This window comes from Carlito syrichta, unplaced genomic scaffold, assembly GCF_000164805.1.
Source record: "Carlito syrichta isolate Samal-C Ts95f unplaced genomic scaffold, Tarsius_syrichta-2.0.1 Scaffold104847, whole genome shotgun sequence".
In the NCBI taxonomy this organism is placed as follows: domain Eukaryota; kingdom Metazoa; phylum Chordata; class Mammalia; order Primates; family Tarsiidae; genus Carlito; species Carlito syrichta.
Window position 1 is genome coordinate 80,896 of NW_007048943.1, and position 17,742 is coordinate 98,637.

Consider the following 17,742-nt stretch of genomic DNA (forward strand, 5'->3'; position numbering starts at 1 on the left):
TCAAGAAGAAAAAGAAAGTGAGGACAGACAACCTTCTCTCTCTCTCTCTCTCTCTCTCTCTCTCTCTCTCTCTCTTTCTCTCTCTCATTCACTCACTCACTTAGCCCAGCCCCTGCCATCCAGCAGGCGCATACCAAGTGTTGAGTTAAATTATTAGCTTTTCTCTCTGCAGCCATGAGGAACTTGGAAGGACCGCAATCTCTGCCTCTGGGTCCTTAGGGCTTGGCACGAGGTCTCGCGCTATTCGGTGGGGGTTTTGCTGCCTCTCGACCTGGAGGATGTGAAAGTGGAGCTGCAGGTCCCGCGGCGCCCAGGCCTTCCACATGCAGGCAAGTTCCCACGGGTTCTTCGCCAGACTTTGGGGGATGCTGCGCCTTGTTCATCTCAAGTCTTCCCACGTTCGTTGCTTTGGGGCCCTCTTAGTCATGTGAATAAGAATATGATGATTATTATTTCTGAAATAAATCTATTTCTTACTATTTAATAATTTAGCAATCTTGACCCACAACGAAATCCAGGCCACCCCAGACCCGCCCACAGCCTGTTGCCTAGCAACAGCACGCCCCGCCCTCCGCCCTTTGCCCCACCCCGCCTTCGCCCTTTGCCCGGCCCCAAGCCCAGTGCGCACGCTCAGAACCTTCATCCACGCGGGGCGCGCAGTGGTGACGTATGGAGCCCGCGACGCTTTCGGCGGGCAGATTTCTCGAGTGCGTTGATAGACTCGCTAACTAGTCCCTGGCCCCATGGCCTCCTCCGCGGTGACCGCCGGGCGACAGGCCGAGGATGCGTTACCACCTTCGTCAGAGCCGCAACTGCCCGAGACCAAACCGCTGCCGCCTCCTCAGCCGCCGCCGCCGGTCGCTGCGCCTCAACCGCAGCAGTCGCCGGCGCCGCGGCCCCAGTCGCCCGCCCGCGTGAGGGAGGAGGAGAACTACTCCTTTTTACCTTTGGTTCACAACATCATCAAATGGTAAGGGCCTAGGAGAAGACCAGGCACTTCACTCCCTCTCGCTTCTCGCCTCGTCTGTTTCAGAGCTGCAAGAGGCCTAGGCACTCCGCGGCACGCCCCCATGTCACAGATGGGTAAACTGAGACCCAGAGCGGGAAGAAACATTTCCCAAGACCACAGAGTCATTCCATGAGTTCCGCAAACGACTTGAGCCCTGAGAGTTGCGATATTCTTAAGAACGAAGCCAGTTTATAGGCTAAATGCGCAGCCTCTGTTGTCCAGCTGCTCAAGCATCTATCCCAGCGATCTTGAGCAAATAAAATTTCTCTGAGCCTCAATTTTCTCACCTTGAATATAGGTAATACTCACTTTGGTTCCTTTTCTCAGCAGATATGCATCATCTTCCCTATGTGGCACACTGTTAAGTGCTATGGGGATATACGCGGTAAAAAGGACCAACTTCTCACCCTTAAAGGGCTCACCAATTAGAAGACAAAAAAAGACAAGATCGAGAAAAACCCACAATGCAGAACTGTTGAGAGAGAAAGGACAATAATGGGAAACAAAAACACAGAAGTTGCCCAAATGATTAGATCCCCATGTGCTAACTTTGTTCTGACATAGTATCGGAGAAAGTAGTTGTCATCCTTTTGGCCAACATTCAGGTTAGCCTGAGTTTTCAAACTGACCCTGTAAAGGAAAAAACAAAAAATCAAAAGTCTCCCTGGTCCTCGTGTTTGCCTGAATTATTTTATTGTTATGTTACTTCCATATATATCCACATGATACTAGGTGTAAACCTCTAGGTTTGCAACTCTTATTCAACCATTAAAAACCAAAACATCCAGCTACTTGGAAGGCTGAGGCAGAAGGATCGCCCATGCCCAGCAGGTAGACGCTGGGGTGGCCATGAGTGTGCCACTGCACTCTAGCCTGGGCAACAGGGACTTCACCTCAAAAAAAAAAACACAAACCAAAACAAACAAACAAAGTAAATTAAAAGAAAATTACCTTTCCAGAAACTTTCAGGTGAACATTAATATGCTCTTTCATGTTTTGCGAAATAGAATTGGTACACACAGTGTGAAGGTCTTGACTGTTAATGGTCCAGCTTTTGAGTTTAGGGAAACGATTTACTTGCTGTGGGATGACCTGATGCTCTCCCACCATTTTTCTCTTCAAATGGCTGAAAAGCCTTTGTTCTCACATTAGGCTCTGGCTTCATTTGGCTTTGAAAATACTGTTTATAGGGTAAGGCAGATTCTGTTCTGTTTTTGGTAGCCTGTGATGATGATGGCAAACAAATGCACATACAGACCCTATAATCTCAGGACAGTGCTGGATTATAAAGAGATTATTCAGTTTAACCTCAATACACTGTTTTTAAGAAAAAATATGGAAAAATGAAAGCATAAAATGTACACGTTCACCAAGACAGTTCTTGGACCCCCAAGAGTATATTCTTGAGCTCTGGTAGAGCAGTTGGGTTGGGCAGGCCTTAAAGAGGGTGGTAAGATATACTAGAGTGAAAGACTTTGCAGTTAGACAGTCCTGGTTTCATATCTGTGTTGTGACACTTGCTTGCCTTAAACTCTTGGTAAATCCTTAACCTTTCCAGGCCATAATCTTGTCTCTAATATGTCAGGAGTTGGCCTCAAGGCTGGATGCTATAATCCTGGTGCTTTGGGAGGCCAAGGCAAGAGGATCGTCTGAGGCTAGGAGTTCAAACCAGCCTGTACAACATAGCAAGACCCTGTTTCTACAAGAAAAAAATTTTAAAATGAGCTGAGCATTGTGGCATGGCCTGTAGTGCCAGCTATTTGGGATGCTGAAGTGGGAGAATCACTTGAGCCCAGGAGTTTGAGGATGCAGTGAGCTATGATCATGCCACTGCACTCCAGCCTTGATGACAGAATGAGACCTTGTCTCAAAAAGAACAAATAAGTGGACCTCAAAAGCTGGGTTCAGATTACAGCTCTATAATGTACTGACTGGGTGACCTTGGCAAGTAACTTAGCTTCTCTTTTTCTCTTATGAAATGCGAACAGTAATACTTAAGTCATAGGATTATTGGGAGGTGTATTTAAGAGTGTACCATGAAAGTTGGTGGGTTGCTTATACGTGCTTGTTTCTGTTTCCTTTAAAAGGATGGTGAAGAGATTTTTTAAAGCATAAAAATAAAAAAGAATAGGACAAGAAATGATTGCCACAAAGTGGATGGCAAGACCTAACTCACCTACAACTCGAAAGTAGGTGGCTTTAGCCATTTAATGCCCCCAGATCTCAAGAACTCCAGTGCCAGGAACCTCTGGAAACAGCGGTGAAGGTGGGACTAATAACAGAAGGGTTACTTAGAAATCTGTTTAAGAAGCAAGTCCCCATAGTCCCATCCCACCTCCTCTGTCCCCCCTACCCTCAACCAAGCAGCCAGGAGACTACCTTTCTTCCATCTTGGCAGACAATTAAAAGGTTACTCTTTCCCAAGATTTATTCTTAGGAAGGAATAAGCCATAGAGTATTTGAACTGGGAGACACCAGGCATAGTGCACTGGTAGGTAGGGGGAAGCCATACTGAAAATAGGGGTTAAGAGAAAGTCCACAAATTAAATAGTGAGACAACACCCAAACCTTCTTCCCCCACTTGGCATCTAGACCGGAAGCCAAAGATAGTAGGGGTAGAATTGCTACACACAACCTGAAAGTCTTGACTGTTAATGGTCTAACTTTTGAGTTTAGGCAAACTAGATTTACTTGCTATGGGATGACCTGATGCTCTCCCGCCATTTTTCTCTTCAGATGACTGTAAAGCCTTTATTCTTGCATTAGACTCTGGCTTCACTGACCAGTTAAGAGAAAAGACATTGGAAAAGAAAAAAGAAAGAAAGAGTCTAGTCTATACATTCTGAGACAGTAAAAAAAGTGTCACTTGTACTAAGAGCTTCCACTAAGACTTTTGGTGTTTTACTTTCAAATATATGAGTACACAGCCAAGGCCACTAAGCATGAGAAGGAAATCCCTAGTGAAAAAAGATAGGGCAAGTCAGAAAAGCAGAAAAAGCCACTTGGAGGAAACAGTATGCATGGAGGAGGGAGTGATGCCGTAACCACGAAGAAAAAGAAAAGGCTAAGATCCCATCTGAAAACTTTCAGTGTAGGTGTGTCTTTGAATTGGGAGAGAAGACCTCGTGGAGCCTGGAGGAGTCACATGGCTTGGTGAGGGTGATGCCAACAGTGAGTCTTCTAGGAAAGGGAGGAGGAAGCAGGAGTTGTGTAGGAAGAACATGGATAAGGACATGAGGCCAAGAAATAGCATTGACTCACAGGGGTCAGTCTTAGCATGGTGGCACTCAATATACCTCCAAGGTAGGAAGGGGGAGCTGGAGAGGAGGGAAGAGCCAGGAACCAGAGAGTGGCACGCCCGCTTTAGCAGCAGAACTTGTCTTTTGAGGGATGGGAGCTAATGAAGTTGATAGGTGGGGAGCCAGTTGGGATGCCATCCTGGCAGGCCTGGCAGAAGGAGGTGAGCACCAGGACCACGTCCTGTCAGCCAGGATGGTGCACCTGGGTCTCCTCTCATAACTTCCCCAGTGGTCCCTTAATTATTTGTTTATTCCTTGCCCAAGGGATGAATAAGGAAGCAAAACTGAAGTAATGAATGTAGTCTTGTTCTAAAGAGTTCAGAGTGTCACATCATTAGGGTTTTTAAAAAAATATTTGATAAAAGTAACAATTGCAAATTCAGAAGTACAGAAAGGTGTAAAATGAAAAGAGGGTTCCTTCTCCAAGTCCCCTCACTAATGGTACCTGCTGTTAATACATTCTTGTTTCTTTCCAGGAGTTATACATGCATGTCTTTTCAAAATTTATACAAATTGAGATCATGCTGTACTTTGCTTTTTTTCACTGATTTAGTCTATTTTGGTCACTTTTCTATATTGCACATAAAGGTCTGCCTCACTAAGGCAGCTATAGAGAATTGGATCTTATGGATGCAGCATTAATTTGTTATTGGTCTTCTGCTTATGTACTTCTAGATGTTTTTCTAATTTTTGCTATTAACAGCAGTGCTGGGGTAAGCATCGTTGTCTTTGAGTAAGTTTATGATGAAGTGAATCCTCAGCAGTAGAATTGATGGATACATGCATTAAAATTTTGATAATTATTGCCAAATTTAGAGCACTATATCTTTTAGCTTACTCCTTTTCCAAAATTCAGACCTGTAGACTGGACTGTTTAAATTAATCTAAAAAAACTATTAACGTAAAATGGCCCATAAATCTGCCACCTAGAAAGCATTAAACAAATAAAATTATGGATGAATTCCAAGAGTACCCATAGATATAAATTGAAAGGTGTGCCGCCCCCATCACTCCTCCCATCTTCCTCCCTTTGTTCCCAGACTACATAATATCCCACTTTATGAATGTACTGTAATTTATTTAAACAGTACCCTGCTCAAGGATATCATACTGTTTCTGTTTTGCTGATGCTGTCAGTGCTGCAGTAAGCGTCTTTGTCCATGGTGTCTTAGTGAACTCTTGGGAGTCTTTATAGGGTAAGTTTCTAGCAGTGGGGTATGTGAATTTACAATTTTGATCACTATTTTTAGCAAGTTCAGAAAGAATGCACAACTTATGCTTCTGCCAACAATGTGTTTGTGTCTTCTCTCCATACCATGAAATTTTTAACTTTGGCCTATCTGAAAGGTAGGAAATGATATGTTGATTTGTCTTTTATTACTTTAGGTAAAGCATCCTTTCGTATGCAATTTTATATGTCATTTGTATTTTTTCCCTATAAACTGCTCATTTTTCTTTTGGGTAACTCTTCTTTCTGTGAGCTCTTTGTGTAGTAAGAGAATAATGTCTTTGTAAATGTATTGTAAATAGTTCCTCCAATCGTTGCCTTTCTTTTCTTTTGTCTTTGTTCATGGTCACGTTTTTCCCATTCAGAAGCTTATAATTTGATGTAGTCAGATTTGTTAATCTTTTCCTTAAGGGCTTCTGAGTTTTGGTCATATCTAGAAAGTCCTTCCCGTTCTAGAATTACAGATTTGATTCCCTTTACCTAAGATTTTTAGAATTCTGAGATTTATCTTGGTGGAAAGAGTAAGGGAGGCCCAGCCTTTTCTCTAGTTAGCCACATCTTCCCACTGTCGTTTACTGAATATTCATTATTTGCCCTAGTTAAGTTGCTGCCTCTGTCATACACTGAATTCCCGTGTGTTTTCTGATCTACTTCTGGACATTCTATTCTTCTCTGGTGCCAAACTCTTAGCCCTAAATCTTCATGGTACATTTAATGATCTCTTAAGGCTAGTCTTCTCTCCTTTCTCTGTCTTGTCAGTATTTCCCTATAGTAGCTTCATCTTTCCCATCCGGTTTTCCAGTTACCTGAGATCATGATGCTTTTGTCTAGTAGAACATTTCCTCTTTAATCTGCTTCTTTACTTCTAAGCCAGTTGACACAACTTATCAACCAGGTCTTCTAGCCTTGTGTTTTGATCTTACAGTCACCTCTTAATTAGTCTCTTTACCTTTATACATTCTTTTCTCTAATTCATCCTGCGCATGTTATCAGGTTAAGTTTTCTCTGCTCCCCTCTTCTTCCCTTTTTTTTTTTTTTTGATGAAACTTTTTGCCTTTCATTCGGGAATCTCTACAGACCATTTTCAGATCACCTGCCTGGACTGTCCAACCAAAGCCCAGAGATGGTTCTTCTGTTTCAGGTGTCTTTGGGTGGGGAGCCCTTCAGACTGGCTAGTTGGCTTTTCAGCCACTCTGTTGGACACACCCATGGAAATGCTCCCTGAAGAGCTCTGTGAACCAGAACCGTCCCCGGCACCCTTGGGGCCCTGCCTGGTTCCCAGAGTGTCTAGTTGGGACAGCCCTGCCTGGAGTTAGCGCCCGCAGCACTTTCATCTCTCCTAGTGTCTTTCCTGTAGCTGAATGAATGACTAAACTACACATTTATGTTTGAAGAATAAGGAGAGGGATAAGGAAAATCTCAATTTTATGCCTATAAGAAATAGTATAGATTCCAACTCTTTGAGACATTTCTTGGTGTATACAGAAGCTACATTTTAAAAGTACATGCCTAATAAAGGAGGAATAAAATGAACACTGTTTGATCAGGAAAAGTTATACATTTTTTTCCTTCAAACTTAACAAATCTAATCTGAGTTTAGAACTAAGTGCCCTCCCAACCTAGGCATTCTGAATTACAGCTGTTATTGCCTTGCCTGATGGTTTTGGCCCACCTAGTAAGAGCATTCTGTCAATATGGATATTTCAAAAACATTTTTTAAAAAGTAAATGTTTGAATTCTATAAAAAGTCTTAGGTTGCTATGTAGGTGGTGGGTGCCATCCTTGCTACTGCAGAGGGGGCTCAAGTGGTGAGCATAGCAAACTTTCCTGTGCCCCTCAGGCTTGGCCAGGTTGCTTCAACAAACTGCTCATTGTTGAGGCAGGTCAGCAAGACCTCAGTGCTCTGGCAAGAACTCTTTCATGGGAACAGGGTGTTATCGGCGACTTCTTCCCACACAAGTGTCTATTTTAATCTGCCTGGGCGTCCACGCCAGCTGAGCCTGGGCTGTGCAGGAAGCAGCCCCTCCAGGTGCCATACTGGCTCCCTGGGGCTGGTTTGCACGCAGTTTACTGCAGCCCTCTGCCATTCTCTTTCTTCTTCTTCAGCCACATCCCAGGGAGGAGGATGAGTGCCCACAGATAGGGAATGTTGGCAGACTGCTTGAAAGAGGTGTTTCCAGGCCTGCTCGAAAACCTCTTCACTCCTCTGCCACTTTATTTCTCTCTTTATTTCTATTTGAGCTATACCAGAAGGTAGGCCCCACAAAGACAGGCCTTTACAGTTAGCAGTTCCTCAGCGAGCATGGAAAATGCCAGGGGAGCATCTTCACAGGTCCTGGGAAGAGTGGAAAGTTGAGCCTAGAAGGCCAGAGGCGCTTGTGGCGGTCCTGGACAGCTTCCTTCAGTCTGAACTCACCTGGCAGGTGTTGTCTGGGGGTGGGGACCATCTGGGATTTTTAAGCAACACGGTGGACTGCTCAGACTTGGGTTTCTGAAGGTAGGTGAGACAAGAGGTTTAGAAGGAGGGGAAGACCCTAGTCCACAGGAAAGCAGTGGTGGTAGGAGGTAGTGGCAGCAGGTGGTCTGCAGATGTCTGGAGGGGGTGGAGTTAGGACTGGGAGAACGTGGGGCGTGCCAGAGCAAGCCTGGTACACCATGCAGGTGGGTGACTGGGGGCTGCGCTGCAGCTGAGGGGGCAGACAGTGAGTTCATGCTGGACTTCCCATCTCCCAAACTCCAGGGAGAAATGACTTGGTGACTACTGGAAGGGAGGGAGCTGAAGTTCAGGAAGGGAGGCTGTCTGGGGAAGCTTTTCAGCATCTAGAAGTGGGAGTGGGTGCAAATGTACTGGGGCATTTTGTAGAGCAGTGTGTTTTCAGACTCCCTTTAGCAGCAGAACCTTTTGTTACTCTCCCTAAAAAGAATGTTTTTTACGTGTAACTCTCTGAGCAAATGAAAGCTGGAGTGTGGGGTTCAAAGCCTCTCTCTCCCAAAGACCCCTTTGGTCCTGGCAGAACTGGAGCAGAGAAACACAGCAGCCGGTAGATAAGTAATAGCTAGCCTTGTCTAGGGCAGAAGGGACAAGCATGTTGTCCATGGTCACAGGGATGTACGTCCGTACAGTTTTTTCAGAGGACACTTTGGTAATATCTGTCAATAATCTTTGACCCTGAAGTCCCACTTCTAGGAAATATTCTTACCAAAATACTTGGCACAAGTACATAAAGATATAGGTACAAAATGTTCATTGTCATTCTGATAAATTGTGTAAATATTCCAAATACCAATGAACAGCCATATCATTTAGCTGTATAATTGAGCATATGTTAACATGGAAAGACATCCAAGGTGAAAAAAGCACAAATCAGAACCACATATAGTCACATTTCTGTTAAAACAAATAGCAAACGTATATGTATATTTGTATGTTATTGTATATTTTGAAGCGATCCAAAACTGTATACCACTTGTTAACAGGTTATCTCTGGAACACGGGATTAAATGGACTTTCCTTTTCTAAGCCTTGGGTTTCTGTCATTTTTTAATTTTTTCCCTCAAGTACCTGCAGTATCGTTTTTTAAAAAGTGATTTTAGGCCGGACTTGGTGGCTCAGCCTTTAATCCCAGCACTTAGGGAAGCCGAGGTGAGTGGATTGCCTGAGCCTGCAGGTTTGAGACCCACCCGGGCAACTTGGCAAGACCTCGTCTCTACAATAAATAAATCAGCTGGGCGTGATAGCACGCACCTGTAACTCCGGCTACTCGGAAGGCTGAGGCAGAAGGATCGCCAGAGCCCAGCTGGTTGAGGCTGCGGTGACCAGGAGCGTGCCACTGCACTCCAGTCTGGGCTACGAAGTGAGACTCCAACTCAATAAATACATAAATAAATAAAAGTGATTTTAGAAAGAGGAAGCCTCTGGAGTTCACATGGTGGGAGGAAAGAGGAGAGAGCTGGGAAGGGCCAGCCTTAGGGTGAGTCGGCTCGGACAGTGGGACATAAGGTGAAGGCGTGGAAGTTTTGAGGAGAAAGAAATGGAAGACTGAATCAGATGCCACTGAGAGGACAAAAGAAGTGACTGTCAGAGTTGTGAGGAGGTCAGCACTCATGGATCCAGGAGGCTCCTTTTGCTCCTAAGTTACTAGTACACAAACGGAGGGCAGTTGTTGGCCAGCTTGCATCTGTACTAAAGCACTTATACTGAGAAAAAAACCAAAGAAAATTAGGGCATGATTCTCAGACACACCCACCTAAACCCTGTAATGTTTGCTCATGAGTTTGGTGACACAGATACAAATGGCTGTCGTCCACGGGAAGGATGATCCGAGGATCACCCCTAGCAGTAGTATTTTTGTCCACTCTTTTAAAAAGCATAACAAGTGGGACCACAGTACCCTGACCTTGCCTTGTTTGTATGATTTTTCTCTTTTTTGACCTAGTCACCTTTTTTAATTCCTTCTAAAGTTGGCTGCTGACTAACATTGAACACAAAGGCAGGCCCATTTAGAGCTTTCTGCTTTCACTCAATTTTGGGCCTGTCTCTTTTCTTTTGGCTTGAATGTTTCCCAGTCATCCTGGCTTAGCAGGTGCCCACTTCTGAATAGCGTGTTTTCCACGCACCAGGAGTTCTGTGCTATTTACCTCCACCAACTAGGGCAGTTGAGCTTGCGGAGGGGCCTCCCTGTGGGTTGCATGGCCCCTTTTGGCTCAGCTGCCCTCCAGGTGGTTTGTCATATGCCTCCTTTTTTTAATTATCTGAAGACCGTCTCCTTTCCTGAAAGTTCACCAGGTAAAGAATGGGCAGCCCTTGAGATGTGGGGGTTTTCAGAGGTCAGCATCCTAAACATGGCCCACTTACTTCAGAACTCAATTTTCTTTGGGGCCAGGTTATTTTTGCCTTAAAAACTGGATTATCTTTCTTCTAAATTTCTCTTTTATATATATATTTGTTTGTTTTTACCATATCCTTTCAGGCACATGTGATGTGGTGTCTTAAAACTATATATAGTTCTTAAAACTATATTTTAGTTTCAAAACTTCCTTGGAACTTAAATTCATAACAGTGTGTTAGCACACATGCCATCCAAGTATAATGATTTCGGAAGTCCAGATGGTTTCTGTCCACATATGTAGATCAGAGCTGAAACTTAAAATAATTTTTAAAAAGGATGCTCCCTTCCAAGTGATTTGCTGTTCTCATGAATACCAGTTACTCCTGCCTAGAATCTGAGATAAGTTATCAGATGACAACAAGAAATGTTCAGCTTGCCATTCATTCCCTAGAATAAATGATTGATTTTCCATACCCTGCCTCTGTGTTTAGAGCTGTTGATAAATAGTGAGCAGGCCCTGGTGGCCATCTGATTTGCAAGGTGTGAGACGTAACTGATGGATCGCCAGGAAGGGTGGATATTCTCTCTGCATAAGCAGAGAAATGATGAATAACAAACATGAATTAGCACCATCTGGGTTGAAATTTCCCACTAGAGATGAACGTTTATTAAAAAAAAAAAAAAGATCATTGACAGTTTCCCTCTTACGCCCCGACATTTTACTGTTAGAATAGATGAACTGAATTGGCTTTTAATTTTTAGTCTCAGCTGCTTGTATTCAAAAGCTCATCCACTTACTGACTTTTTAAAAAATGTATAGTAGCAACTAGCAAGCCATTGATTTGATCTTAGGCGAGGGATTTTGTTCTTGTTTTGTTTTTATTTTAGTAGTGACAGGGGAGCATGGATCTCTGCACAGCTAATAATAGCTGTGAGATGGAGTGAATGATCTGCCTTGAAAATGAGCCTGACCCGAAAGCAAGGAGTTTGCATGACTGTGGGAGAAGAGAGCCTGTACCTGCTGAAACATTTCCAATCGCTTGTAACTGCTTTAAAATTTATGAGCAGCTCTCTGGAAATTAGTCTTTATGTTAACAGGTTCAAGCAAGCATCAAAACCTGAGCTAAAATTAGCCCTTGCTAGCTGGTGAAGTCTCCCAAATGCCTTGGGAATGACTCAAATTAGATAGAACGTAGTATTTCAGCAAGTTTTGTTTGGCATTTGTCACCTGATATTGGTATAGGTTTGTTCATTCATTCAACACACATCTGTGAACTTATTTGCCAAGCGTTCATTCTTTCCACAAATAGTTCCTTTTTAAAAATGTCTTAAGCTGGGCTCGGTGGCTCAGCCTGTAATCCCGCGCCTTGGGAGGCTGAGGTGAGTGAATTGCCTGAGCCCGCGGGTTCGAGACACACCTGGGCAACTTGGTGAGACCTCATCTCTATAATAAAATAAAAAATTAGCTGGGTGTGGTAGCGTGTGCTTGTAGTTCCAGCTACTTGGAAGGCTGAGGCGGAAGGATTACTGGAGCCCAGCAGGCTGAGGCTGTGGTGGCCGGGAGCAGCCACTGCACTCCAGTCTGGGCGACAGAGTGAGACTCCAACTCAAAAAAATAAAATTAAATAAATAAATAAAAATGTCTTAATTATTTTTAAAGATAAGGCCTGTCACCCAGGCCTGTGCAGTGGACTGATCGTGGCTTACTGTAACCTCCAATTTCTGGACTTAAGTAATCCTCCTGCCTCAGCCTCCTGAGTAGCTAGGACTATAGGTGTACACCGCCATTCCCAGATAGTTTTGTAATTTTTTATGGAGACAAGGTCTTGCTGTGTTGCCCAGGCTGCTCTTGAACTCAAGTGATTCTCCCTCCTCAGCCTTCCAGAGTGCTGGGATTGCAGGTGTGAGCCACTGTACCCAGCCTATAAATACTTCTTGAATGCCTGCAGTGTCCTATGCACTAGCCAGGAGTGGGGAGACATCTGTGATGAGGCAGACACAATCTCTGACCTCACAGAGCTGAAGTTGACTTGACTGAAGAGCAAGAGTTTACATGTGTGATCCTGCGAGTGTGCTAGGCATGGAGTCACTTTGCCTGCCTGACTTAAAACTACCTAGGAAAGAACTGGTCCCCACCCTCTAGGGGTGCACAGCCTCGTCAGGGACAGACACATAAAACACAGTGTTCTAAGAGATATTATAGAAATGATGGCCAGCTCTGGGGGTCGTGGAGCAGGAAAGCCAGGTGTAGCTCATTCTGTGAATGCTAACAACTGCCTTCTGCCCCTGCAGCATGGACAAGGACAGCCCAGAGGTCCACCAGGACCTGAACGCCCTCAAAACCAAGTTCCAGGAGATGCGAAAACTCATCAGCACCATGCCTGGCATCCACCTGAGCCCTGAGCAGCAGCAGCAGCAGCTGCACAGCCTCCGGGAGCAAGTCAGGACCAAGAACGAGCTCCTGCAGAAGTACAAGAGCCTCTGCATGTTTGAAATCCCTAAGGAGTAGAGTGAGGCTGGCTTCCAGGACTGCTGGGAAGGCAGGGGCATGGCTGTCTCCCCGCTGGCCCTGCCCTCTCCTTGGAGTGCGGTTCCTCCAGATCTCTCTCTGAGCGTCATGGCCGACTGGGGGGTGCTGCTGTGCTGCCTCGTTAACACAGATTGTGTGGGGAGCCAGCGCCAAGCTTGGCTCCGCCAGGCTTCCTTGTATATGTCCATATGTCTGGATGCATAATAACTCGAGTGCCTGCTTGGATGTCAGAACGTTCTGGAGGCTGGGGAGGGGGAGGAGGACTCTGCTCTGCCTCTGGGGAGGGGGCCATCTGCTGTGTGTCCGGACCACACCAGCAGATCTGAAGAGCACAGTCGGAAAGGAGGCGGCCTCTCTCTGCTTGCTTCCCTCTCCTCCCACCCCCACGACAATCAGTGCGTACCAGGTACATATTGTTCCTGTTAACAGCAGTTTCATGAAACATTTGCATGGACGAATTAAGCCTGTGCTCATATGGCGTGGATTTAAATGGTAAAAGGCTGTGAGAGAATGAACATTGTCTTGAAAGGCCGGAGGGTGACTTTTTCTCTTGAAACAGTTTGATTCCTTTTTTGTCTGAGCCAGTGAGTGGCACTGTATCTGTGAGGGCGTCAGCGCCAGCCCTGCCAGACAGCCCTTGTCTTCAGGTTCCCTGCCTCCTACACACTTTCCTCACCATTGCCTTCCCCTGTCACCATGGGCCAGTGCCTGAGAGTGGCCAGCTACCTCCCGCCACAGGTCTCCCCAGGGTGGTAAGGCACCCTACTTTCTACACAGGCTCAGACCAACTTTGGGCAAACAGATAGTTCCTCTCTGGCATTTCAGATTCACATCTCCCTGGATTAAAAAGTGTTTTCCCCTCTGACCTTCTCAAGAGTCTGCTGCACTTACTGCACTGAAAATGGGTTTACAGTGCACTTTTTGTTCACACAAAGACAACTCCAAGTGGCAGTCCCTCAGCCACACTGGAAGATGTTACACAGCCACAGCTCCTAAATGTTTATAAACAGTCCTCATTCTTCCCCAGCACCACTGATGTCTTCCAGGTGCGACCTTTTGTTTGCGTGCTCTCCCCTTGACTGTTAGATTGAGGTAAGAGCAGTTCTTTCCCTTGCCTCTTAAGGGTGAGGTGACAAGTACCTGAATATTGTTTGAGTCTAGAATTAGGCACATAACCTGTGCTGACCATGCAGGGACTTAGCAGACGCTTGCCAACTGACCTCGTTGGCAGGAGTATTGGCTGGAGATGTTTTTAGCAGGAGTCCCAGGAGTGGCGGCCTGCACCACCTGTCACAAGGTGGCTAGCTGTTGGGGGCCCAGGATGTGTGAAGGAGGAGATCAGATTTCAGCGGTGTTGGACAGAAAAGCAGGCTCTGAATGTAAGTGGGTGGCTACCTGTTAGGCCAGTTCTACCTTGGGACTGTTCATTTAACTGAATCAGTTATTTCCTTGGTGGGCCAGTTTTAAGGCTCTGACCAAAAACCACAGAACACATAAAAATACAGACCATCAAGGTCTTTCTGCAATGCCAGGCTGAAGTGGAGAAAGGCTCCTCACAGTGGTAGAGGGAGACAGACCCAGTGTTTTGGCTGATGACATCACTCAAATGTGTAATTAAAAGAACTGGCATTTCTCTCAGAACATCATGACTTTTGTGTTGAGACATTCATAGTGGAATGGCCCTTGGATAGTAGAGAAGAAAATGTTCCTCTCACTTGCTCGAACACAGAATGAAACCTCTGCTCCTTTTTTTTGTTTTGTTTTGAGTTAGAGTCTCACTCTGTCGCCCAGACTGGAATGCAGTGACCGCTTCCAGCCACCACAGCCTCGACCTGCTGGGCTCTGGCGATCCTTCCGCCTTAGCCTTCCAAGTAGCTGGAATTACAGGCGAGCACTACCACGCCCAGCTAATTTATTTATTTATTTATTTATTGTAGAGATGAGGTCTCTCAAGTTGCCCAGGCAGGTCTCGAACCCGCGGACTCAGGCAATCCACTCACCTCGGCCTCCCAAAGCACGGGATTACAGGCTGAGCCACCGAGCCCAGCACCTCTGCTCCTTATCTCCCTCTGCCCCAGCATGTGCACCTGCTAAACCAGTGTAAAACAGAGTAAGTCCTCTCCCAGGAACAGCATCTGCTTTCAAGGGCAGTTTGCAGGGTGGGTCATCCCTGTGCTGCCTGTGATTGTGTCTCTTGGTGATTTGAGGAGGTTCAGTCCTGGCGGGGTGTGGCCCTCACCTGAACAAGGTTGAATTCCCTCCCCAGGGCAATTTCGAGTATCCCTCACAGGGCTGAGCACCCTTTTGAAGCCACCAATTATTTGGATTAGTGAGTGGCAGGCACTTGTGCTAAGTACTTTCCAAATATTGCACTTAATTCCTACAGCAACCCCATGCAGAAGGTGTTCTAAGTCTTCCTCTGGGAAGAATTTGAGGCTTTGCAGACCTGCCCCAAGTTTGCAGTTACTGATGGCCGAGAGTGCTGGGCTCCAAGTCTCAAGCAGGCGCCTTACCACTAAGAGGGAGACGGCAAGGGGGGAAGCAGCGTGGGACCCCACCGGGGGCCAGTAGCGCTACCTGAGGCTGTGGGTATTTTAACTGTTGGGCAGTTGATACGGCAACCCGGGAGCCAGAGAATGAGGCACCCCCACCACCACTGGCCTCCTCCCAGGTGGGTCTCAGGCTCAGTGTCTACAGGTAGAAGCAGGGCCCAAGTGACAGACCCCTCCAACAGTCTGAGAGTTCAAGTTTGACGACGTCTACAGCCTGGCCCACACTGAATCTAGTGACGAAATGTCTAGGCATATTTCCAGTGGCCTCTCACTGAAGGGGAAATGAGAATGTTCTCTCAGAAAATGAGGCCCTTGGTGATTGGGCCTGAAGAAAACCAAGCGGGTAGATGACTAGCAAGGTTTTGTCTCTGGGGAGACCCTTGAAATCCTTTGTATTCCTGGTTTTCCAGGGAACCATTCCCAAATAGAAAAGCCTGGTCTGAGAGGCCCAGTCACCTGGAGCTGTCTGGAGCATGTTCTCCATGACAGCTGAAGCTATTTTCAGACTGCTGGGGTAATTTTCCAGTTCTGGGGAAGGCAAGTTCTAATTCCATGGACGTAGAAACCTTTTCTCTCTCCCCACCCTTCCCCACACCAGCCATTTGTGAAAGCAAAAACCAGTTTTCCATTTTAAGTTATTTTATTTTATATCAAAAATCCAACAGTAACATTAAAGACCTCATACACACAGTATAAACACCTGGATAAGATTTTGTTCATGTCGATGTTGACACCAGAACTACTATTAAAGTGCAAGTTTTATGTTGTTTTTCTTTGTGCAGTTTCACTCACACACATGTAAACAAGTCAGTTGCTATGAATTGGCCCACACACCCCCACCCCCCTTAGTTTCGGGAGGGCAAAGGCTTTGCGGCAACCCAGAATCACAGATGAGATAATGCCCCGTGGGTCCTGACCCTCGAGCTGGGCAGGACGGTTTCTTGAAGCCTAACAGCGGTCGACTAACCACATCGCCCGCTCCCCACCCTCATTCTTAGGTCTTGGAAACAAGACCAACCCACTCTGCGGGGCCCTTGCGCCCCAAGTCGCGGGCGCCAATGGGGGAGCGGGGGGGCTCCCAGTCTTCGCCCTTCTCTCTCCTTCCAGAGCAGATGACCGTCCCTCCTCGGTGGGGCGGCGCCTCCCCAGGACGGGGGCCGGGTGGCGGGGAGGGAAGACGCCAGTCCGAGCTCGCGGCCCGGGGCGCGCGGGGCCGGCCGGCCGTCGGACTTGACCTTGAAGCCAAAGGTCCTCGTCAGGTGGCGCGGCGGGGCTCCTAGCTGATGACGCAGCGCTCCTTGTCCTTGGCCTGGCTCGCGCCGCCGGCCTTCTCGCGAATGTACATGAGGTCGCTGTGCACGCTGGGCCTGCGCGCGAAGGGCGCCACGATGCCGAAGGCGTCGCCCGGGTCGCCGCCGCGGCCGGCGCGCAGCAGCCCCTTGCTCCGCAGCGCCTTCTTGTGCAGCACGTCGCAGTACTGCACCGACACCTTGCGGTGCAGGTCCGGGCTCATCTCGCTGGGCAGCTTGGCCATGGCGAAGAGCGCGCGGAACATCTGGTCCAGGCTGCTGTTCTTCTTGGCCGAGATCTCGAAGTAGGCGCAGCGCTGGGGGTCGTCGCCCACCAGCCGCTCGATCTCACGCCGCTCCACCTCGCGGTAAAAGTCCCGGTCACCCTTGTTGCCGCAGATGACCAAGGGCACGTCCACGTTCTCCTTGGTTTTGTTCTTGAGGCAGGACTTGGTGTCGAGGATCTGCTGCTTGAGCCTCTGCACCTCCTCGAAGGAGTCGCGGTTGTCCAGGCTGAACACCAGGATGAAAACGTCTCCTGCAGGGGGCAGAGAGCAGAAAGGGGACGGTGAGGGGCCGCCGACGGGACAGGCTGGCGCGCCGGCCTCTCCGGGCGCCCCTGGCCCCGGGTCCGCCCCGCCCCGCCCCGCCCGCGCCGGCCCACGCGGCCCGCGGCTCACCTGTGAGGATAGAGAGGCGCCGCATGGCAGGGAACGGGTGGTTGCCCGACGTGTCGAGGATGTCGAGCTGGTAGACCTCGCCGCGGATGGAGTAGAACTTGCGGTGGAAGTCCTCGATGGTGGGCGTGTAGGCGTCCTCGAAGCGGCCCGTGAGGAAGCGCGACACGATGGCCGTCTTGCCCACCTTGGACGAGCCGAGGATGACCATGCGGTAGCAGTTCTTGGCCGGGATGCTCAGCTCCGCGTTGCTCGGGCACATCTTCTTGATCATCGCGGCCAGTTTCATTGGGCGGGGGGCCGCAGGGCGGACGCTGGGCCGAGAGAAG

At 47.5% G+C, this 17,742-nt stretch overlaps 2 protein-coding genes across 3 annotated transcripts; one reads left to right on the forward strand and one right to left on the reverse strand.

Annotated features, from left to right (window-relative positions):
• The first annotated feature begins 722 nt into the window (after nt 1-722).
• Nucleotides 723-13,760, forward strand: MED9 (mediator complex subunit 9). The gene is made up of 2 exons (XM_008066283.1): nt 723-970; nt 12,658-13,760. Exons 1-2 carry the CDS (start codon nt 744-746, stop codon nt 12,872-12,874), a joined length of 444 nt encoding a protein of 147 aa, XP_008064474.1. The 5' UTR covers nt 723-743; the 3' UTR covers nt 12,875-13,760.
• Nucleotides 13,761-16,068: 2,308 nt separating this feature from the next.
• On the reverse strand, nt 16,069-17,742 carry RASD1 (ras related dexamethasone induced 1). Of its 2 annotated transcripts, none has more exons than XM_008066300.2 (2): nt 17,417-17,742; nt 16,069-17,200 (listed from the first exon to the last, which is right to left on the reverse strand). In XM_008066300.2, the coding sequence occupies exons 1-2, from the start codon at nt 17,700-17,702 to the stop codon at nt 17,118-17,120; spliced, it is 369 nt and encodes a 122-aa protein (XP_008064491.1). In that variant the 5' UTR covers nt 17,703-17,742; the 3' UTR covers nt 16,069-17,117. The 2 variants fall into 2 exon arrangements, with proteins under 2 accessions (XP_008064491.1, XP_008064486.1); XM_008066295.2 differs by having other exon boundaries at nt 16,069-17,274.

Coding starts and splice junctions, on each gene's coding strand:
- MED9 (XM_008066283.1), top strand. CDS start 744: ATGGCCTCCTCCGCGGTGACCGCCGGGCGACAGGCCGAGGATGCGTTA. Junction 971..12,657: donor GTTCACAACATCATCAAATG/GTAAGGGCCTAG, acceptor CTGCCCCTGCAG/CATGGACAAGGACAGCCCAG.
- RASD1 (XM_008066295.2), bottom strand. CDS start 17,702: ATGAAACTGGCCGCGATGATCAAGAAGATGTGCCCGAGCAACGCGGAG. Junction 17,275..17,416: donor GCGCCTCTCTATCCTCACAG/GTGAGCCGCGGG, acceptor TGCCCCCTGCAG/GAGACGTTTTCATCCTGGTG.